At 39.3% G+C, this 24,987-nt stretch overlaps 1 protein-coding gene across 2 annotated transcripts in view; it reads right to left on the reverse strand.

The window, feature by feature from the left end:
• Nucleotides 1-24,987, reverse strand: part of SDK1 (sidekick cell adhesion molecule 1) — a 662,005-nt gene that overhangs the window by 195,489 nt on the left and 441,529 nt on the right. For both annotated transcript variants that reach the window (XM_075069178.1, XM_032767751.2), the window contains exons 6-8: nt 17,855-17,966; nt 16,665-16,855; nt 2,481-2,564 (exon numbers count right to left, since the gene is read on the reverse strand). In XM_075069178.1, the coding sequence (XP_074925279.1) occupies nt 2,481-2,564; nt 16,665-16,855; nt 17,855-17,966 (387 nt within the window). The remainder of the gene's footprint in view (nt 1-2,480; nt 2,565-16,664; nt 16,856-17,854; nt 17,967-24,987) is intronic.

The following is a 24,987-nucleotide window of genomic DNA, read 5'->3' on the forward strand; positions in this document are numbered from 1 at the left end:
AGGGGATGCAGTGTGAGCTAAAGATTCATAAAACAAAATTATCATAATACTTAACGTTCATAGAGTGCCACACATTTTCCAAAGCACTCTACCAAGATTAGAAAATTAATCTAATGGTTAGAAAGGAGACTGGGAGTCAGAGAAGTTGAACTTCATTCCTGGCTTTACCACTCACTATATGATTTGGGCAAGTAACTTAACCACACTGTGGCTCAGTTTCCCCATCTGTAAATAGGGCCAACAATCTTTAACTATCTTATAGCCATGGTCTGAGTTTAGCAATTGTACATGGAGATCATGGATTAAGGACTAGAGAAGTTTAAATTATTATTTTTGCTATTTTTTCTAGCACCACCATTCCTAGTGGGCTGTCGTGTCCCACAAGTATCCTTCCATCTACTTGTCTACACAGGTAGAACTGTTGTCCAATTAACTGCACTCCCATGACACCACCAATGCGGCCTGCAGCTCCATGCTTTTATAAGTAAATAAGGAACGGGATAAAAAACGTGCATTGAAAAGGTACAAAGCATCAGTGGCTGCTGAGAGATATTGGATATACAGAAACTCCATTTATGAGGAAGTAAAAAGCTAGTCTGTGCAGGTTGCAATTTTATTTATAGTTAATCGCTACTTATACTGTGAAATTAATCCGTCTCACACACTCACAGTGCACAAAGGCTGAGTAAATGGGCTTTGTGCAGACACTTTCACAGGAGCTGGGTGAAATCAAATCCACCTTCATACCTGTGGCCAAGGCACAGGGCAGCCGAGCTGGAACAGGAGCAGCAACCTCTTTTTAAGGATTTGTGTGTGGTGGCTTGATCTGTGTAATCACAGACCTAGTGTTCCCCCAATCACTCCTGTGCCACTAATCCCTGCTCTTTCCTAATTTATATTGAGCTGGCGTGTGGCCAGGAGTCCCTCTGCATGCTTGTTATGCAGCTAACCAAGACTCTGGCAGAAGAACTGCCTTACTGTCCACGGATTGTATCCACATTGAAGGTATATTAATTGATTTGGCTATAAGAGGGTTCCACTGCACAAACAGGATCCAGGCCATAAGACTGCTTAGGAATGCCCCACTAGTTCCCCAGGGAGCTAGATGGAAGGAAGAGTAGATCTGAAAGAGAAGTCAGAAAGCACCATGAGGTCTGCATGACCTCTCAAGGACAGATTTTTTCTTTTAATAGCTGACAAGCAGTTGGGGTTTTAGATAGTTCTCCCATTGGGCATGGGAGAGTCCAGAGACTCAAGTTATATGCTTGGCACACACTTGACAAATCTCAGAAAAATATTACAGCAGCCAGTTTTGCAAATGGTATGATTTAAAAAAGAACAGCTACTTGGGTGAGAATCTCATCTGGGTAACAGAAAAATCCCAATATATTTACCAAAATATGAATTTATAGCACTCCGCAGCACCTTATTTGGCACAGGCAGGGGTGGGGTGGATTAGTGGGGATGGAAACAACAACATGCTATAAAGAACATTCATATTGTCAAAAACAGCTGGTGTTGGGAAAGTGGTATTTGAAATAGTTAATGATTTACAGTTTTCTCACAGTGCTCTTGTGTATATAACTGTTTTAATGACAATACTTTGCACTTATAGCACCTTTCATTTCAGGACCTCAAGGCATTTTACTGGGTGTACACTATTATCCCCATTTATGGGTAGGGAATCTGAGGCACTGAGAGACTAAATGACTTGCCAAGGTCATAAGTCAATTCAGTGGCAGAGTCAAACATAATATTCAGGGTTATAAACTTGCAGCTCACTGTTCTAATCACTAGATTATGATGCTTCCTATTTTTTAATTAAAAGGCATTCGTCTGCTTCTTAGGAATTGTATCGAAAAAAGCATTTCATTTTAAGTCCAGTTATAAGTATTTTGAAGGTTGTTATGGCATTGAACACCTTCCAATTAAAAACAGAAAGAAAAAGTGTAACTACACTTGAACATTACTGCAACTGACATTTCTACTCAGTGTAAAAGCACCATCATTTTCAAGAAGGAGGTTTAACTATTGGAATTATTGATTGTTTCGCAGCATCCCAAATTATGAGTCCCAAAGCCATTGTTTTACTTCAGTTAATTTACTGGCTCAAGACTCTAATCCTTTTTAGCCAACTACAATTGCAGAAAGTATTCTCTAAAACAAGGAACAGGAAGGGAAGGAGCAGGGGCTATTTTGCCGAGTAGACAAGAAGCATTAATGTTACCCAGCTCTTATACCAAAATTCCACTTACTTGTATCACACATACAAAACAAAACTAAAAGAACAGCCCAATTGTCTACAGGTGAAGGGGCAGCTCCTCAGATGTTATAAATGGTCATAGCTCACTGAAATCTACCCCGAAATGTCTAGGAATTGGTATTGGGTGCAGCTTTGTTCAACAGAGGGTGCATTTATTCTTTCCAAGCTCGTACTCCTTTTAAGCAGTTTCATATATTTTATGTACTTTCACACTCACCCATTGCCTGACATAAGAGGTCCACTGTTTTCTCCACCTCGGCCAAAATTCGACTCTCAGGCTCAGCAGTGAAATAGGGGGGCTCTTTAGAATAGAAAGGAAATAAACAACAAAATGAAAACTGAGGTTGATTTAAAGAATTTAATATAGTTTCCTCACAAATGCTGTATTTAATATAGTATAATATAAACTGCCTAGTTCATCTCCTGTTTGGGGATCATGGGAGGGCGTTTTGTTGTTTTTTGCTATGATGAATATGAACTTCAAAGATAGCTGAGCCGATGCCAAATTATATTTAGGGTTTCACACTGCAAATTAATACTCAGTGCAGCGGCTACTTTTCATTTTATAGGTTTGAATCATGAAATGTTTTAATTCTGTTTAGAAGGATCATCCCAAGAGGTTCATAACAGTTTATATTTACAGCATAATATTTTATAGAATAGTTTGCTTCAGTATCTAAGCTAAACACCAGTTTCTCATGAAGTCATGAAGCATGTCAAATAAAGTGCCATACCATGTCAGTGACCCTATATCAGAAAGTAAGCACAGTATATTAAAAAAAACAAAACCCTAACAGTTTTATTTGTTGAAAGCAAACAGATTTAATGCTTTAATTGAACATGCAGTAATAACCAACAAAACCAACAGTTTATCATTAGGACTAAACAAAAGACATTATAGGTTGCATTAAACAAAGACTAGACTTGGGGGATTGTAGAACACATGGTCATGTAACTATTTAATCTATGTGGCATAAAATTTCAGGAGTATCGTGTCAAAGTCCCACAGGCATTAAGGTTGCAGTGATTATCATGGTAACTAAAAACTGTCATAGTTTACTCAATGTGATTATCATCTGAGTACTGTTTTCAGAAGCATTTTATTTGATTACAACTACCATTGTATCATAGCATAACTAAGCACAAACACTATGCACTGATTGCCTCTTAAAACGGTGGAAAATACAGAAAAGGGGATATGATTTGTCGTGCATTTTCCTCTTGAAGAATACAAGTATATTTGAGAAAAAGTGTAGTGGGTTAAAGATGGCCCAAGGTAGCTTTAGGCTATCTACGTCTCAAACCCACCCCCCAACAACATATAAATAATTCCGTGGTCCAGACTTGGTACACTTAGTGCTAACTGTATGGCATTACTTATTTTCATAAATAGAATAAAATCATACAACAATCCCAATGTATATTACATTATAATATTAATTCACTATTCCTCACCACATAACAGGTGGAATAGTAAGTGTTGTTACCCCATTTTGCAGAGAAGTTAAGTGACATGCCCATACTCCCACAGCAAGTCAATACAAGAGCCACGATTAGAACTCAGGACTCCCATCCCCCCTCCTTCGCTCTAACCACTAGAAAACGTTCTCTCCAATGTAGAGAAGAGGTATCCCTCTAAGAACCCATTACAGATGTTACATTTCTATATTCCATTTAAACAAACTCGAACAAATCAGTCTTCAGAGTCTGTGCAGAGAATGAGGAGGCAAAGATGTGAAACTGTCTAGAAAACTCATCTACATGGCAAAACCAATAAACCAGTGGTTCTCAAACTAGGGCTGCGGCTTGTTCAGGGAAAGCCCCTGGCGGGCCGGGCCAGTTTGTTTACCTGCCGCGTCTGCAGGTTTGGCCAATCCCGGCTCCCACCTGCCATGGTTCACAGCTCCAGGCCAATGGGGGCTGCAGGCAGTGGCATGGGACGAGGGACGTGCTGGCCACCCTTCCTGCAGCCCCCATTGGCCTGGAGTGGCGAATCACAGCCAGTGGAAGCAGCGATCAGCCGAACCTGTGGACATGGCAGGTAAACAAACTGCTCAACCCACCAGAGGCTTTCCCTGAACAAGCGGTGGCCCTCGTTTGAGAACCACTGCAATAAACTGAACTGACCAAGTGATTTCTTACATTTTAATAATATAAATGCGTAAATCTTATTGATCCTCACTGCCCAGCTATACAAATTCTGATAACACACATAATAAGATGTTATATATTGCATATGAAGTCTCGTTCATTACTCTAATCCACAAATTGAAAAGCTGAACATAAAATTGAAACTCGTAGGATTACAGTGCAGGTCATAGACGTCATGATTCAACTTGCTGAGCACTCTCTTTGCAATCCAGCAAAAGAATATGTTTAATTTTAAACACAAGAGTAGCAGAGTTGCAAACTCTTGTGACTTTTTCTGCAAATTTTGTTACATTTGAACCCAACTCCTGAAATTTTAAGTTATTACATAAGAATCTCAACTTTCACTTAAAGAAAAAGAGTAAGTTTCTAGCCCTCATGGTTGTGGAAGAAAGCTTGAAAATGTAAAGTCTGAAGGCTCAAAACCCAGAAGGCAAATAAAAGGAACTCAGAATTTATTTGTTAACATTTCATAATTTTAAAGTCAATCTGATGATTTCTGCAGGTCTGATGCATGATATTTAAGGAGTTTATTGGCTTAATCGGGACTACTCACATGTTTAAAATAAAACATTTTTAAGTGCTTTGCGAGACCAAGGATAGAGAGCTTAATACCTTGGACAACTGAAGCCACAATAAGCAGCCCAAAACCCTACATAATATATCAGTTCAATTGCTATCCACTCACACTGAATCATTTACCTGTGGTTTTAGGCATACTTCAATGAATTTTTAGTACTATACGAAGTACTATAGCTTTCCAGCCTTGGAGAGTGAACTCTGCTTATCTACAGAACAGCTACAGCATGGAAAATGATAATTTGGGCCCCAATCCTTTGAAACAGTAAAGTAGGTGCATAGTAGCTTTGCTGGATTGGGGCCTTAGCCTCCTTGCCAGTGCAACGCAAGTTCCAGCTGCTAATTGCCAACATGACAACCAGTCATGATGGTGTTTTGCTTCGGGTTTTGTGGTGGTGTTTTGTTTTGCGGTTTTTTCAGTGATACAAATGTGTTCACTGAGACTAATAGCCAACAGATGGTAAGGGATCTAGAACCAAATTCAAACTGGTAACCTAAGGGAAAAAAATCTATTTCCCTCTGAAATGGGCTTTTTTGAGTGTCATGAATTAGTATATGCCTGTATGTGTCTAGAGCAAAGTACAAACTCCATTTTGTTTCATGAATACTATTTTGATTGTAACATTGCACCATGCCTTCCCTGTTATCTTTTTTGCCTCCATCTTGAACTGGGATTCATAAAGGCACTGAGAGGGCAATTCAAAGTAATCAGATTGTTAACCTGACCCATCTTGTCCTGTTCAAATAGAAGCTCCCTTGGAGAATAAGTTAGCTACTGCCCAGATAAACCTTTTCTTCCAAGTGAGATCATACGATGAAGGACTTGAAGTCAATTATGGTAGTTACCTAGACTCAGACTCATAGACTTTAAGGTCAGAAGGGACCATTATGATCATCTAGTCTGACCTCCTGCACAATGCAGGCCACAGAATCTCACCTATCCACTTCTATAACAAACCTCTAACCTATGTTTGAGTTACTGAAGTCCTCACATTGTGGTTTGAAGACCTCAAGCTGCAGAGAATCCTCCAGCAAGTGACCTGTGCCCCATACCTGACCAACTTTATAAAAGAAGGGTTCTCTCTCACCAGCCATTTTGGGAGGAGAGATCAGAAACAAAAGCAGATTAAAACTGGGCAGAAGATGAAGGAAGGAAGGAGGGTTCCAGGGCCCTGAAAAGATTCTGACCCAATCACAAAAGTTTTTGGGAATGGTGAGGAAACTGAGGCAGGGGTTTTCATGCAGACCTCATGTTTTTCCCTATATCAGCATATCTCTTGTGCTGCCTAAAATTAAAGGGTGTGTTTAAAAATTCCTTTGAAGAGTTGGCGTCACTCGTTGATACAGTCATGTAACCATGGAAGAGGAAAATAATATATTAGAGGGTCCATCCACAGCTTTGGAGGAACTCTGATAGCATGCGACAGCCACTGGGGAGGCTTCGGAGCTGGCTCTAGTTTCAGGGTCAAGACAACTAGACCACAGGTCTTCAGTGAGAAGAGTAGTGTTGACACAGCATCTGCATCTGGAATATGTGCCTAGATGCCCAGTATGATGTTGCACCCCATAATGCTTTATAAAAATATGCTCGTGAGTGTAAATATGACAAAACTGGAATATATTTTATGCTAGATATCCCATATAACATATCTTTGCAAAGGTTATGTTCTACTGCATGTATTCATCCTATTCGTATACATGTATCATTTTTATATCTGAAGTTATGAGCATTGGCTCTATGCTTGTATTTAAAGTATTTGCTGTAGAAAGCACCTCAGGTAGATTTTGTCAACATAGTGTGAAGGGGTTATTCAGGTAAATGGAAGTTCTTGGGTAACAATGGACCTTGATACACACCAATCCACAGGTGAACTTTCCTGGGAACATTCAGGCTAACATGTGGGCAATGGCTCTGCCTGTAGAAAAATGAGTCATGTATGGACATGTGACTTGCCCATGTGACTCCAAAACTCCATCTTGTAGCTGTGATTCTACACGAGGAAAGATGGGTTTCCACCCACAAGAGAGACTGTATAAGCCCCTGGAAATCCCTCCATTTTGTCTTCAGTTGGATCAAGAGATAGCCTCTCCACCCCAAAGAATGCCTGAAAGAAACTGGAACAAAGGACAGTAACTACAGCGGTGTGACTGATTGCTGGACCCAGACTAGGAGGAAGTCTAATCTGTAAAAGAAGCTTAGTGGAACATCTCTGAAGGCAAGCTTTACCTGCGTTTAGCTTCTTACTGTATGACGCTTAGACTTCCATGGTTTATTTTATTTTTCCTGGTAATTTATTTTGTTCTGTCTGTTATTACTTGGAACCACTTAAATCCTACTTTTTATATTTAGTAAAATCACTTTTTACTTATTAATTAACCCAGAGCAAGCAATTAATTCCTGGCGGAGCAAACAGCTGTGCATATCTCTCTGTCAGTGTTCTAGAGGGCAAACAATTTATGAGTTTACTCTGTATAAGCTTTATACACAATAAAATGGATTTATTTGGCGTTTGGGTACCATTGGCTACTGGGTATCTGGGCGTTGGAGACAGGAGCACTTCTTAAGCTGTTTTCAGTTAAGCCTGCAGCTTTTGGGGGGACATGGTTCAGACTTGGGTCTGTGTGTGTAGCCGGCTAGTGTGTCTGGCACAGTCAGGGAGGGTTCCAAGTCCCAAGCTGCCAGGGCTTAGAGGTAGTCCCAGCACATCAGGGGGCAGTCCCAGGGGGGGTTTCTGTGACCCAGCCCATCTCACCCAGAACCAGTAAAACAGTGCCTGAACTCTACCCAGCCCCTGCAAGCAAAGAGTATGTAGGACCCAAGGTCTGGGTCCAGTACAACAGCCTGACGAGTCTCAACCAGGGGGAGCGTACCCAAGGTAGTTACAATGACGTTTCATGGTGTCAAATAATATTCTACAGTAGTATCCTGCATTTCTCTAGGAATCTATTACAGATTTAGAGAGTATAGATTAATGACTGGTTTAAATCACACAATATGTGAATTTGAACAATTTGTCATATTAGGGGAAAGTGAGGTGGGAAAATGTGTGGTGAAATTATAGTGCCCATCAAACTACACATTGTGATACCAGGAGACCCAGAAACACCGATTTCAAGAGGATGGCAGTGATATCTTGGGATCAGGCCAATTGTCTGATTTATATTAATTATAGAATCAGAAGTAAGAGGTGAAATCATCAGGTTCACCCCTCCTGGCAGTGCAAGGTGATGTTTAATGAGAAAAGGCAGATCAGATATTAGACCAGAAGAACAGATACTATATGGGTTCAGATACTATAGTTGTACAGATAATGGCTCTATCTTGATTAAAGAGCCAAGAACAAGCAAGAGGAAGAAGGGATATCTGAATATAAATAGGTAGTTTTAATAGTTGTTGAGGCTTTTTATGTATTGTTAACATTATTCTGTAAAGAGTCTCCCCACAATCTCCTTGGGAGCCTGCAAAATCTGATACTATTCAAACCTCTCCCACATAGAGAATTACATGGAGAGTGATTTTTAAAATTCTAAAGATAACAGTCAACATCCATTACACACTCTTCAAGCTGCATCAGAGATGTGTGACTTAATCCAAGATCCATTCATGGAAGTCAGAAAGAGCAGAAAAAGCCCCAAGGGTTCTACCACAAGCCAATATTCCATATCAGTCAGAAATTCAGCCCTGCATATTTGAGTGGAAAGTTTGGAACCCGTCTCCATTATTAATATAAACTAAATGAGTCACTGAATATCCTATAAGACAGATGGGACTGGCAGCTTTGAAGTAAATTAGAGTACAAAGTGTGAAGGTGGATAAGAATCTGTCCATTTTGGGAGTAGAACCATATCATACACCCATGTCCACACACAAATGTTGATAACAGTTTCCTTGAACCAGGACTTTTCTTCATCTGAAATCAATCACAGAACTGTTATAGACCTACACAGACTACCTCCAGGTGGTCTGGTTTGGAGAATATGAATCTCAGGAAAAATCTCTTTCCATGTTAGCAACAGTTGTCTTCTAGCATGGTTATAACTAGCAGTTTTGTCCCCAGAGTGGGGAGAACCTAATATCTTCTTATGTGATTGCATTTTTAATGTACGACAGACACCCAAATAAATAAAATAAATACACATTTGAAAGATCTTTGTAAAAAAATTAAAATAAAGAAGGGAGAGGTACCAATCACAGAATAAATCCAATGAAAGCAAAAGAGATTCTTAAAAGGATGACACATGGTTTCTAAATACAGCTCAACAGTCTGCGAAGCCTAGGAACAACTCAGGTCTACTCTTTCCAGATGCTTCAGGTAATCTCCCCAAAGATTCTCCCTCTCTGAGCCCCTGAACTCAAGTCTGGGCAAGTCAAGTGGTTTTTATATTCAAGGTAACTCCCAGAATTCCCTGCCTTGAAAAGGTCATGTATTGTATTTTTATTTCCCCTATGCAAAAACAGAATCCTTAACTAAAATTCTCTCCTCTGGTTTCTAGGCTTGGTTTGGGTGTCTTTGCTCCTTACTTTGAGGGGCAGTCATGATGGGCCACCTACCTGTGACCGCCAACCAAACTGTAGTTCATCTCAGCTTCCAACCAGGTCAGCCCTCTGTAGTAACTTCATAATTGTTTTCGGATTGGGCTCTGAATCCTGTGAGCTCGCAATGCTGTACCCTGGGTGCCTGATAAAACTCCATGCAGCCTTCACAAAAGGGGCAAGGCCTAGACGTCTCTCCCATCTTTTGTTCCATATTGCCCCTTAGGATCTTATTCTTGGAAATAACCTTACCCAGCTAGCATACAAAAGCTCTCTCAAGGAAAAACAAAGAAGGAAAAGAAAAATAAAAGAAAGAAAATGCTGGCCAATGCTTCCAGCTACAGAAAGAATACTGAAGAAAGATTAATCTTCGATCATGTAATTTTCCTCTGTTCCATCATATTTTCTTCAATTCCCTTATACTTGGCACAAAATTTTATACTGATACTCTGTCCCAAAAGACCATTCTGATGTCTTTGTATTGCAGCTTCTCTCTCTCATTTTGTTCAGATTTTGTTTTCAATCTCTATCTGCTTTAAAACACAATCATTTTCCTTTTCATTTTCCACACTTTCTCAGTCATGGAATTCATAATCTCTCATAGAAAAAGTCAGTTTAAAAATAACTGCTAAAGGCATTTGAAGAACTGGAGTAAACGATACCCTTTAAAAAATTTCTAACAACTGCAGCTAATGAAACCAGAGTTTGGAACCCCCTCAGTTTATTTTTGCTGAAACAATTTGAAGATGTCAGAAGGAGTGTTTCCACCTTCATTGGAAAATGGCAGTGTAGCAAGAGGCTGGCAAGCTTTATACTTGTGAATGCACTGTTCTAATACACTGTGTATTCAGATTTTGCAAATGCTACGTGTAATTTTAATATACAACTCAAGTGCACTTTAAAAAGAACATTCTTGCAGGTTCTACTAGCGGTTTAAGTTGACCATAGGCCCTTCAGCACAGGATTCTTTTGGCTTCTATTAAAAGTCGGCAGGAGCTGGAGATGCTCAGTACCTCTGGAACAGACTCTTAGTTGCATGACATGTTGATTGAGGAATGGAAGGAATCATGTGTGTTATAACATTTTGTCTATTTTAAATCTGTTTAATGTTCTTGATATCTTATCCTTGTTGTAGTTCAACACGGTAATTGCAGGGTCTACCTAGCCAGGTATGAATCCCTCCAGTACTTACACGGCTCTCATCACTACACCGCCTGAGCAAGTGCATTTCATATATCATAACTTAAAAAATAAAAACTGTTCCATTAACTCAATTTTTTGTTGTAAGCATGAGATTGCTTATTAAATTCATTCTATATTATCCTGCCAAGAAGTACAGCTCTTGATGTGATGTGGTATCAATTTGTGCATCCTACAAATATTTCATACATGTAAATAGACAGGCATACTTGAGTCCCTGTAAGTGCTACTAAAACAGATTTTAATTATGTAAGTGATTTGGGAAACACCTCTAAATAAACCTCAGAGAAAGAGCATCCCATTAGCAGAAGGAGCCTCTGCTGTTTGAGTCGTGTCTCCAGTTTCCTCCAGAATCCATTCCCTTGCTAATTAAACAATGGCTCTGTTCCATTTCGGAACTCTGAGGTTGAACAGTTCTTTCATAAATTAACTACTAATCTCTTGACTCTGCTTCCTGTTTGGAATTAGACATCCATCCTGCTGTTCAAGAAACTCATAAATAAAGAAACGTAGCAGGCAATGCTGACACATTGAATAAACACCTGCAACTACAGTGTCTTGTTCCATCAAGACAAAATAAAAGTAATTGGTAACCAATTTGTTTCTGCTTTCTTTCATCTGTTTGTTCATCTCTATGGCTCCTTTCATAACTTCATTCACTGAAGGCCCCCTAATACTGAGATAGAAATAAATAAAACATCTAACAAGAAGGGAGTAGACATGCTCCTAATCAAAGGTGGCATCACCATTTTACTATGAGTCCCCAGTGACTTTTTTCTCAGGTTTAGTTTAACTATATTTAAGTACTCTTTACACTCAGAGGCTGCTTTAAGTACTACACTAGGCAGGATCTGACAACACAGCAGCAAAATTAAACTAGTCACAATAAAATCTTATGAATAAAAAAGGGCTTAAATCAAAATCATAAATAAATGAAATGTGCCCCTGCTCCTTAAAGGAGGAGCAGCTGCAAGGTAATAATTCTAAGAATTGAATACAGAGGAAAGAAGCTAGAACTAAAGTTCACACAGTAGGATCTAAATATAAAAGGGAAAGAGTGCTACAAAATGAAACTGGAACACATCTTGCTAGAGAAATGAGCTGTTTCTCATCTTAAAGTGCCTTCAAGCACTTTTACAGAATGGAGCCTATATGCCAGAGTCTTACAACATAACATCTTCCGTTTAATCTATAATGTGCAACAAGTACTATATGTATCAATTCCGATCAACATCAACAGCCAGGGTGTCATTAACAAAGCAATAATCTACCTATCTAGGAAACTTGTATGGCTGTAAATTTGTCCTGATATCTGATAAAGAATCAGATTAGATCCAGAGTCTGAAATCAGCACTGGCTTGTAATTCAAAAGCTTCTCTTTTAGCTTGAATGTGTCCAATGTGCTCAACATAAAAAACTGATGCTAGGAGGGACTTCCATTTAGTCACCAACATTTAGAAAAGCTCCACATTTAAAGAATTGGAGCAAAACCGGTGTATTATTACACTATGCATTCACTTATCAAGCTAGAGGACACACTTCTGCATTTCTTTAGTTGTTTCCTCCATCCCTACACCTTCATTTGCAAGATCTTTTTATTTCCTCTGAATTGTAATCAGACTGTTCCTGCCTAATCCATTCAATAAAGCCACAGGTTTAGTGCTTAAGAACACAAGAACGGCCATATGGGGTCAGACCAAAGGTCCATCCAGCCCAGTATCCTGTCTACCAACAATGGTCAATGCCAGGTGCCCCACAGGGAGTGAACCTAACAGGTAATGATCAAGTGATCTCTTTCCTGCCATCCATCTCCATCCTCTGACAAACAGAGGCTAGGGATACCATTCCTTACCCATCCTGGCTAATAGTCATTAATGGACTTAACCTCCATGAATTTATCTAGTTCTCTTTTAAAGCCTGTTATAGTCCTAGCCTTCACAACCTCCTCAGGCAAGGAGTTCCACAGGTTGACTGTGCATTGTGTGAAGAACTTCCTTTTATTTGATTTAAGCCTGCTGTCCATTAATTTCATTTGGTGGCCCCTAGTTCTTACACTATGGGAACAAGTAAATAACTTTTCCTTACTCACCTTCTCCACACCACTCATGATTTTATATACCTCTATCATATCCCCCCTTAGTCTCTCTTTTCCAAGCTGAAAAGTCCTAGTCTCTTTAATCTCTCCTCATATCGGACCCATTCCAAACCCCTGATCATTTTAGTTGCCCTTTTCTGAACTTTTTGTAAAGCCAATATCTTTTTTGAAATGAGGTGACCACATCTATATGCAGTATTCAAGATGCGAGCATACCATGGATTTATATAATGGCAATAAGTTATTCTCCATCTTATTCTCTATTCCTTTTTTAATGATTCCTAATATCCCATTTGCTTTTTTGACCGCCATTGTACACTGCATGGACGTCTTCAAAGAACTATCCACAATGACTCCAAGATCTGGTTCCTGATTAGTTGTTGCTAAATTAGGCCCCATCATATTGTGTGTATAGTTGAGGTTATTTTTTCCAGTGTGCATTACTTCACATTTATCCACATTAAATTTCATTTGCCATTTTGTTTACCAATCACTTCTTTTGTGAGATCTTTTTGAAGTTCTTCACAGTCTGCTTTGGTCTTAACTATCTTCAGCAGTTTAGTATCATCTGCAAACTTTGCCACCTCACTGTTTACCCCTTTCTCCAGATCATTTATGAATAAATTGAATAGGATTGGTCCTAGGACTGACCCTTGGGGAACACCGCTAGTTACTCCTCGCCATTCTGAAAAACTACCATTTATTCCTACCCTTTGTTCCCTGTCTTTTAACCAGTTCTCAGTCCATGAAAGGATCTTCCCTCTTATCCCATGACAACTTAATTTACATAAGAGCCTTTGGTGAGGGACCTTGTCAAAGGCTTTCTGGAAATCTAAGTACCACTATGTCCACTGGATCCCTCTTGTCCACATGTCTGTTGACCACTTCAAAGAACTCTAATAGATTAATAAGGCATGATTTCCCTTTACAGAATCCATGTTGACTTTTGCCCAACAAAAGTTATGTTCTTCTAGTGTCTGACAATTTTAGTCTTTACTATTGTTTCAACTAATTTGCCCGGTACTGACATTAGACTTACCGGTCTGTAATTGCCAGGATCACCTCTAGAGCCCTTTTTAAATATTGGCATCACATTAGCTATCTTCCAGTCATTGGGTACAGAAGCTGATTTAAAGGACAGGCTACAAACCATAGTTAATCGTTCTGCAATTTCACATTTGAGTTCTTTCAGAACTCTTGGGTGAATGCCATCTGGTCCAGTGACTTGTTACTGTTGAGTTTCTCAATTAATTCCAAAACCTCCTCCAGTGACACTTCAATCTGTGACGATTCCTCAGATTTGTCACCTACAAAGGACAGCTCAGCTTTGGGAATCTCCCTAACATCCTCAGCTGTGAAGACTGAAGCAAAGAATTCATTTAGTTTCTCCGCAATGACTTTATCTTTAAGTGCTCCTTTTGTATCTTAATCGTCCAGGGGCCTCACTGTTTGTTTAGCTGGCTTCCTGCTTCTGATGTTCTTAAAAAACATTTTGTTATTACCTTTTGAGTTTTTGGTTAGTTGTTCTTCAAATGCCTTTTTGGCATTTCTTATTACATTTTTACTTAATTTGGCAGGGTTTATGCTCTTTTCTATTTACATCACTAGGATTTGACTTCCACTTTTTAAAAGATGTCTTTTTATTTCTCACTGCTTCTTTTACTTCTCACTGCTTCTTTTACATGATTAAGCCAAGCCATGGTGGCTCTTTAGTTCTTTTACTGTGTTTTTTAATTTGGGGTATACATTTAAGTTGGGCCTCTATTATGGTGTCTTTGAAAAATGTCCATGCAGCTTGCAGAGATTTCCCCCTAGTCACTGTACCTTTTAAGTTCTGTTTAACTAACGTCCTCATTTTTGCATAGTTCACCTTTCTGAAATTATATGCCACAGTGCTGGGCTGTTGTGGTGTTCTTCCCGCCACAGGAATGTTAAATGTTACTATATTATGGTCACTATTTCCAAGCAGTCCTGTTATAGTTACCTCTTGGACCAGATCCTGTGCTCCACTAGGACTAAATCAAGAATTGCCTCTCCTCTTGTGGGTTCCTGTACCAGCTGCTCCAAGAAGCAGTCATTTAAAGTATCAAGAAATTTTGTCTCTGCATTTCATCCTGAGATGACGTGTACCCAGTCAATATGGGGATAACTGAAATCCCCCACTATTATCAAGTTCTTTATTTTGATGGCCTCTCTAATCTCCCTTAGCATTTCATTGTCACTATCATTGTCCTGGTCACGTAATCAGTAATAGACCCCTACTGTTATATTCTTATTAGAGCATGGAATTACTATCCATAGAGATTCTATGGAACATGTGGATTCATTTAAGATTTTTACTTCACTTGATTCTACATTTTCTTTCATATATAGTGCCACTCCATTATATTTTGTACCCTGGAATGATTGTGTCCCACTGATTGTCCCCACTCTACCAGGTTTCTGTGATGTCTATTATATCAATATTCCCCTTTAACACGAGGAACTTTAGTTCACCCATCTTAATATTTATACTTGTAGCATTTGTGTACAAGCACTTTAAAAGCTTGTCACTTTTTATTTGTCTGCCCTTTTCTGATGTGTCAGATTCTTTATGTGAATGTTTCTCATCTGATCTGGCCCACACTTTATCCTCTTCCATCCTCTTCTCCAGACTAGAACCTGGAGAATCTCTATCAATAGACTGTCCTCTTAAGAGAAGTCTCTGTCCAATCCACGTGCTTCGCTGCTGCAACTGGCTTTCCCCCATCTCTTAGCTGAAAAGCCGCTCTGCAACCTTTTTAATGTTAAGTGCCAGCAGTCTGGATCCACTTTTGGTTTGAGCCTTCACAATATCTTCCAAAGTGATGGATAATGGATATTGTTGAGGCCTGATCCTCCCAGGTATTTAGGTCCTCCTGTGTGGTAATAAGCACCCCCACTGGAGTCAGTGGGAGTTTAGCACCTAGAGAAGCTTCAAAGATTGAGCCATGATTAATTAGTCAACGGCCACATGGGCAACCCCAGCTGGAGAAAGCTTAATTTACACACACATATGTTGCTAATTAGCAAAAACTGGAAAGGAAACATAAAGTCCATGATAAATTCATGGGCATTTAGTAAGCTGCTATAGTTTAAAAGTTTAGCCTCAATGTAACAATGTACTGTTAAATATTAGAGCCCAGAGACATGCAGTTCTTAATTTGCGCCAGGGCTCAGCCCCGGCACCTCTAGGATTGGTAGTTCATAGCCACAGCACCACTGGGCTTGCTGCATCAGTTATGAATGCACAAAAATTGCTTGAACCCCAGCACCTCTTTCATTACAAATTAAGCACTGGAGACATGGCTTGTAACACTGAAGTTCAACTTTCTCTCTCTCATTTGACATTGGCCAGCACATGTGCCTGGGAACGTCCTTCACCCCAGGACTAGAATTTGCAAAGGGCAATATACAAAAGCTCTCCTAAAAGATCCTCTTGCAAAAATAGCAACATGACATGTTAAAGCTAGAAGTAAGCAAGTTGGGAGTTAATCAGGATTTAATGTAGCTAAAAGCCACGACATGGAAGCTGCATGATAAGGATTTTACTCCTGGGTTTCCCCAGCTTCATGATTACATTTAAGTTTCAAAGGGTATTCAGAGTCACATCAATGCTTTAAAAAAGTATGTTTAATTAATTTATATTCATGGAGACGAACAGCAGAATTAATCTGGAAGAAAACTCCACTTCACTTTGTTTGTCCCATTCACTGAGGAGAGGTTCAGATATAACGTTGATGAAATATTAAAATAGCAATTTTATTTCCTATTATACCTGAGTCCAAACCCTGCTTTACTATAAAAGAGACTGCTTTCAGAATTACCCATTATAGAGAGGAAGGCCTTTGCTCTTGCTGGCTCAACAGTGCTGTCTTTCAACTCTGCCTCACAAAAGTACATCCCAATGTCAGCCGTGGTTGGGTTGGTGATAGTAAGACGTCTCCCAAAACTGTTAACCCCACTGCTTATTTTTATTCCATTTCTCTTCCAGGTCATGCTCAGTTTCTCAACAGGTCTGAGAGAGTAAAAAACATTCAGATTATTACAGTGAATGATATCATCACCTATAATACACAGAGAATATAACTCACCCAACTCTTCCAATATCCCTGGCAGATTGATCATTAGACACTTAAAAATAAATTCAGATAGAACTCTGATGTCTTAACAAACACACATCAAGAGTACAGACTGCTCAAGTACTACTGAACAAAGATGGCTAATTATTATAGCAATGGAACTTAAGCGCTAATGATTTGGTTTGTCTAAGCAAACAACATTAAAAACAAACACTACCATGGGATTCAGCTACATGGGAGAGGCTTTCATTATAGCACAGTTACAGAGGTAGCACTAACTGTATCAAGAACATCTCTGACTTCAGGGGGAGAGGAAACCAGCTGGACCTCTTATTATCCAAAGGCCCCAGCCCTTTACCTCTCTTCCCCTCAACTGGCTTTAATAGGAACAATTTCTAGCCTTTAGCGAGATTCCTAATATACACTCTACATTATGGTGTGTACAAATAGTTAATTGTAATAACTGTAAGCTGAGAAGTTAACTGCGGTACTCTGTCTTGTCCATTTTATTTATGTGGGGTGAGGAAAATAGGAGGATCTCCATCATAATTTAGTTAATGGGGAATGTAGAATATTAATCTATAACAGTCATCTTGCATTTCAACAGCCAGCTTAATAGTAATAGGATTAACCATTAATGTTATGGACTCCTGTTACAGAGTGTTTGCTGATGGCCGATGTCACGTTTCTGCCTTCTCTTTTTTACTCTGTTGCAGCACGAGTAAAGGTGGGAAAGTAATTATATCTAGTTTCTTATTTTCCCCAAAATAATCTATATGTTAAAAAAGTAATATGGATTCCTTATCAGTCATGCAAAGCAAGCTGTATGCTATATTCTGCTTATTACAACAATGACATTTTTTTTTAAAAAAAAGGTTCTCACTGGATTTTTAGCAGAGGACAGTTCCTTATTATTACTACTATATTTACAATACCTTGCATTGGCCACACATTCCAGTGTGATTTCACTGCTCCCTGCTACCACACTGGTGTTGCGCGGAGGGACTACAATGATAGGAGCTGTGGTGTCAGATACATTGTTGGCATCTACAAAGGGCAGAAAAAAAACCTCGTGAAAACACTGTACATTTGCAAACAGCAATGACAAACATTCCAGGAAAGGATCTCAGCAAATGACACAGCTGCAAATTTCACTCTTCAACCTTATCATGCGTCTTAATCTCCTCATTAGAAGGAGATCTTCAGTATGGTCATTTTCATTTACTTTCATTATACTGTACAAACACACACTTTCAAAATGCCCAGCTTGCAATAATTCAAAAACACACAACTCCCAAAAAGATAGCAAACAAATTAAGCATCCTAGAGGTTTTCAACTGCTGAGCATTTATTTTTATCAAACAGTTGCTGACTTATATTTTTAAGCCCTTTTCATGTTTTGTTTAATCTTACAACTTCCATACCATTTCAAAAGAGCCTGCCAGTACTTGCAATAGTTCTTTTAAAAGATTTTTTTACACCACGGAACAAATATGAAATTAACAAAGGAACATATCACAGCAACTTCAATCCATTTTCTTATCAGAGAAATAAATAAACCAAATCTGCTTCTTTTTTGTGAGACATCAAACTGTAAATAATTTAGCTTATGCAACAGTCAGTAGACATTAGAAAAATGATAAAAAGGCTAATATCTTACTTGTTTCATTTTAAAATTTTCTGTACATTCATTTAATAAGTGAATTAAAATGCCAATGTGTTATTGCCTTGCTTCCAGCTATTCATTTGGAGGGAGAAGGAATGGTGGGGAAGGTAACTTGAATAAGAGAATAATGAAAGATTTCCAAAAATAAAGCATTCAATAAAGGAATTATAGGGAAAAGAAATGAAAATGCCTCTAAACTGAGGTAAATCCAAACTGGCTCAAACACTTTTTGCTAAAGAGGCTTAACAATGCAAAATCCATCATTATGGGTAATGAAAATGGGAAACTGGCAAATGAAAGGCACCAAACTCTGTTAACTCTGCTACAATGATATATCCACAAAGAGCAGAAAATGGAAAGAAATGTCTGTGTTTATGTAGTACTTCCAAAAATTTTTGAGTCTTTCCTTCACATTTTGGACAGAACAGGCTTTCAGTAGAGGGGTTCATAGACATTTAAAATGGGGGTGGGTGGGTGAGAAGAGAAGAAAGAAGCATTTTGCAAAACAAATATTCTAAATCTTATAGTGACAAGATTTTGACTCTTTAGCACATTCTCAGCTGACAGTGGAAGGCACAGTATGAGACAAGAAGCACATAGTTCAACCTCAGGCCCCAGAAGTACTTCAGTCCATCCCCATTCACAACAGCACTTAAGCAAGTGTTCAACTTTGGGCATTTGCCAAAGTGCCGTCCTCAGCAGAGATGCTTTCTGAAGCAAGCATTTAGTAATTCCTCTTTTTCAATATATTTACACCCATAGCAAATCACTAACTGTTATAGCCAAAGACCCCTTAAAGATTTAAATTGTTAGTGATTTTTACTTCTGTTTCAGTTCAGATCTCTTTTCACAAAATTACTGGGAATGCTGGGCTGGCTATTAGCAGGTGGTAAATCAACTGTTCTCCACTGGTTTTGTGTGAGGTGAAAGTTAGCAGCAGTAAATGCTAAAAGGTCAATGAACAAGGCACTAATTTTGCATTAATTACTACTTATCTCCATCTATAAAAGAGGAAAACCATGTTCACTCCTTATCAGCACCTCTGGAGGACAGCTCACAGCACTCCAATAACAACCAAAGAATAGAAGTGAGCTTTGTGCTGACATCCAGGAGTTCACCATATGAAACAGGCTCTTTGTGCAATAAACAGAGAAGCACAAGAGCTAGAAGTACACTTTATTTTCCTTGCAACAAGAGTAATATAGGCAAGGCTTCATTTACTTCTTTATTACTAATTGTAACGAGAACACTAATGAATAGAATTTGAGCCATATTCATACAATGTCCTAGAATAAATCTATTAGTAGAATTAGCCATCTGATAATGGTTTTTGAACATGTGGGGTTAAGAAGGCACAGATCTGGATCTAGTATATTTCTTTTGAATCATGACATAAAAAGCCAATGTTCTTCTAAATTTTATCTAATGGAAAGCTAATGTGCCCGTTACTATATCCAGTATAATATGCCGCATTCTCACATTATATGGAGCTCATCACAATGCTTGGTGCTTGGCTGCTAGGTACTGTACCTAGAAATGTCATTTGCAGAAATAATAAGCATATACATAGTACACTAAATTTTCAAAGCACCATACAAACATTAACTAGGCAGCATACATATTTGTAGTTCATACTCAAGAACAGTCAAAAGTTCCATTTGCACAACCAAAGAGTCACCTGTTGAAATCCACTATGGCCCTGATCCTGCAAATGGGTCTCAGCAGGGGCATCCACATGGTTCCCTTTGCAAGACGGAATCCATAACATTTCATTGTATGTGGTCAATACATAATGAAGCAAGGCTAAAGTTCCTCTGAAAGTATTAATCTCAACACAACTGTAACCGTGTAATCGATACCTATGTGCCTATTACATGCCTTAAGGAAAATCCTTTTGTAGAAACCTACAAAGTACAATTTCAAAAAGTACCAGAACATCTCAATTTAGATAGAAATGACATAATACCATAGAAACAGCATGTACACCGTTTTTCAATGCAACCTGGGAGAAGTGGACCACCAATTTCAGATAGTCAGGTAAGACAAACTGTTCAGGTTTTCTACACACTGCTGTTGTGGCCAAGTTGGTCCCAGGATAATAGAGAGAGAAGATGGGTGAGGTAATATCTTTTATTGGACCAAATTCTGTGGTGAGAGACAACCTTTCGAGCTTACATAAAGGTCTTTTTCAGGTCTGGGAAACTAACTCAAACTGTCACTACTAAATACAAGATGGAACAGATTGTTTAGCATAAGTAGATAACACATATTTCAAGGGACCATTTGAGGTAAAGTGACCCATTAACAACCCTCCAGTCATAGGGAGGAAAGGAAAGGGGGTGGGGGAAATCAGATTTTATGGCTTAGTACAACATTTGATGTCTTTATTCCAGCTGTTCTCAAACTGTGGGTTGGGTCACCAAAGTGGGTCACGACCACATTTTAATGGTCTCACCAAGGCTGGCAGAGTTTCTGGGGTCTGGGGCCAAACCCAAGCCCCACTGCCTAGGGCTGGGGCCAAAGCCAAAGGGCTTCAGCCCTGAATAGCAGGGCTCAGGTTACAGGCCCCCACACCTGAGACTGAAGTCCTTTGGCTTCAGTGTTGATCCCAACACCCATGGTGGTAGGCTCAGGCTTTGGCTTTGGGCCTCCTACCTGGGGCAGCAGGCTCGGGCAGGCCCAGGTCTCAGTCCCTCCTTCTGGGGTCATGTAGTAAAGTGATCACTCTATATCTGCCTCCTCCCGCACCTTGTGTCTGCAGGGATCAGATGTCACCAGCCCTGAAGCAGCGCAGAGGGCCCTCTGCTGTGAGGGATCTGCTCACTCACTCCTGAGATAACAGAGCTGCAGATGTCTCCCTTCACAGCTGCAGGGCTGGTGATACCCAGTCCCTGCAGGCATGCTCACTGTCACCGACTGCTTTTTTTTTTTTTGGTCAATTTCAGTGTCAGCTGAAATGTACAATTGCAGACAGTTATAGATTCAAGTAGACTCCTACACCAAGCCTACTCATGAGAAATGGAGTTACCTCAAACAAGTAGGGTGACCAGACAGCAAGTGTGAAAAATCAGGACGGGGTGGGGAGTAATGGGAGCCTATATAAGAAAAAGACCCAAAAATCGGTACTGTCCCTTTAAAAACGGGCCATCTGGTCACCCTGCAAACAAGTAGCAACCAAGATTGCATCCCATACAATCACACTCTTTCATCGTGTGTTATATACAGTATATATGGTACAAAAGTACACCCAAAGCACATTTTTAATAAAAAGTGAAGTATCCCTCAAATACTGAAATCATAAAAGCAATAACATATTTTGTAAGACTCTGATCCTTCAAACACTTCTGCATGTGCTTAACTTCGGGCATGTCACTAGTACAATTGAATTCAATAGGAATACTCATCTGCCTGAGGTTAAGCACAAGCAGAAGTGTTTTCAAGATCAGGGCTTTCTATATGAAAATAGAAAATATATTAAGCATGTAAACCAGTAGTTCTTATGCAAGAAAATATTTTGTGTGAGCAGTTTCCATTGTCTGACAAATTTGAAGAAGACTTATAGACAGACTAACAAGAGCTTAGCAGAAACAGGAAAAAATGAAAAAAGCTAAAATCCACATTATAAATATGTCCAAATGTTTAAACACTTAACAGCCTTACACATTTTTAAAAGTACTTTTTTCTTTGTAAAGCCTTTCATGCAGACAGAAAGAACTGTTAGTTTTAGCCCTAGGGAAAGAATAATGGAGAACTGAATTCCAGCCACAAGGAAACTTGCCTCAGATACCCTGGCAACAAAGCACATTATATATTATATTACATATGACAGAGCCTAAAATACAGAGCTGAGAAGCTTCAGAAATCTTTGAGGGAGTTCTCTAGGGCCCAATCCTCAGGAGTAATAAAAGACAACTTATGGGACTCCATAGAGATTTAAGTTACCTATAGAATATACATTTGGGGCAAGATCTTGGCTTTTTAGGCCAGAGCCCCGTGTGGAGGATGGTGCAGGGTCACACTGCACCAAGAGAGGCATCAGAGTGACCACCTCACGCTGGTGCAATCTCTCCAGGTTGCTCCTTACGCTCAGGGAGCGAGCACTCTGCTTCATCATTCCCCACAGTGCACCAGCCCTGTATCTACAGGCTAGGAGAGGGCATGGAGTCATGTCCCAGCTCTTTTTCCTCATGCCCCTGCTCTGAGGAAAAGCAAAGCAGAGGTGAAGAGTTCTTGTGTTCTCCAGATGCAGGGAGTACAGGGACTGCTTTTGTGAGTGACCTCTCCCTGCCTGTATAAAGAAGGGAGAGGGTCTTTGCTTTCTCCTCTGCTCTTGCGCAAGTTCATGAACCAGGTTTGTATTTTAAGAACATTCCAGAAATAAATTCTTTACATTGTCCCATGTAGTGTTGAGGAAATTAAGACTGAATTTAGTTATACAGCTCTCTGTTATTTCTCAGCAGTAGAACTCAAAAGCAGACAAAATTTCTGTTCTACACTCTGAACTTGCCTTCTTAGAACTCCATGTGCAAAAAGAGCAATTTGGAAGTTCAGTCTCTGTCACTGACCTGACCTTCCCCCATGCACAGTGAGGGGTTTCTTTTTGCTAAGAAACTTATCATCCTACACATCATTAGGACTTTTAACTCGAGAAAATATATACCCCAAGACATTTTATCTAGAGGACACTCAGGTGGCTTTTTATTTCTTCAAATAGCTTTAATATCAAATATCTAACTGGATGTAATGTGTAATCTTATTCAGCATTAGTCAAAGGAACAAAAGCTATGGTCTAGCAATGGTATCAATTAGCTTTAGTCTTCTTTACAGCAAACAAGAAGCAACAGGTACTGCAGCCTGTTCCGGATAGCCAGCAGGGGGAGCTGGATACTTTGACTCCCTCTCCATGGTCTACCAGAACCTTTTTGTATCTGCAATATGACTGCTTGGGTTTAAAAGTTTTAAAATAACTGATCAGTGGAATTGAGATTATATTTTTTCTATGATACTCTAAAATAAGAGAAATAGGCACACGCTCAGGAGGAGGAAACACAGGTTTGGGAGGTTCACACAGACAGCTCTCCAAAAGTTATAAAAATGGTACTTTGCTGCACATGAACATCTGTGGCAAACATCAAGAGTCACTTTCTGATGGAACAGGGCCCCATTTTCTTCTTCTAGCTCATGTGTTTCATGTACCTAGTTCATGTATTTATCATCCCCTTTCTCAACAATGGATTTGAGTTAATTTATTGTGCTACCTGTTAGTATTTCTAATTTAAACAAAGGCATACCAGAACTGACAATTAATCTGATGAACGATAATGAGAAAACCAAAAAAATCTGTTCTAACACATTAAATTCAAGCCAGAGAGGTTCAGTAGTGGAGTGACGAAAGCTGAGGAAAGAAATAAAGAGGGAGGGCTGGGTGCCAGGCGCAGTTGTATTACCAAAGATAATGACAGGTTTCATGGAAGCCTAGATGTGGGATCTCTTACTTTTTGCTGTCCAACAGCAGGAAGAGAAGAAAAATGAGATAGAATACAGTGCCACATTTTGTGTTCAATTTCATCTTCATATGTACGATCATTTTTATATGAAGTGGTGTTGTAGCCATATTGATCCCAGGATATTAGAGAGACAAGGTGGGTGAGGTAATGTCTTTTATTGGACCAACTTCTGATGATGAGGACACAAGCTTTCACACTTACACAGAACTCTTCTTCAGGTCTGGGAAATGAGTGTCACGATAAATACAAGGTAGAACAGAATGTTCAGCGTATGTTGTTGAAACATACTTCAAAAGACCATTCAAGGTGACGTAGCTGATTAATCCCTCTCCAGTCATAGGACAGAAACGGAGAGAAAAAGCTGGGGCGGGGGTGGTGGAAGTAAGGGGTTTATAGATTGTTGTAATAAGCCATAAATACAGTGTCTCTATTTAGTCTTTTAGTATCTAGCTAAACCATGAATTTAAGCTCCTAGGCTCATCTTTTGAAGGTGTTGTGCAGTTTTCCTTTGAGGGTGAGGACTGAAAGGCCAGATATAGAGTGATAGCTTTGTGAAAAGTGTTCACCCACAGGTGATAGGATGTTTGTGTCTTATTATTTTTCTGTGAGAGTTCATTTGAAAGCATAGTAATTGTCTCTGATCCATAGTAGCTATTGGGGCATTTAGTGCACTAGATACCTGCTAAACAATCTATTCTACCTTGTATTTAGCTGTGACACTTTGAGTACATTTCCCAGACCTGATGAAAATTTCTGTGTAAGCTCAAAACTTCTCTCACCAACAGAAGTCACCCACCTTGTCTCTCTAACCATTTTTACCTCATTTAATATACTTCAGGATTCTTCTCTTTGACAAGAGAAAATAAATACAATATAACAATTTGATAAACTGTCT

Source organism: Chelonoidis abingdonii, chromosome 9 (genome assembly GCF_003597395.2).
Source record: "Chelonoidis abingdonii isolate Lonesome George chromosome 9, CheloAbing_2.0, whole genome shotgun sequence".
Taxonomy (NCBI): domain Eukaryota; kingdom Metazoa; phylum Chordata; order Testudines; family Testudinidae; genus Chelonoidis; species Chelonoidis abingdonii.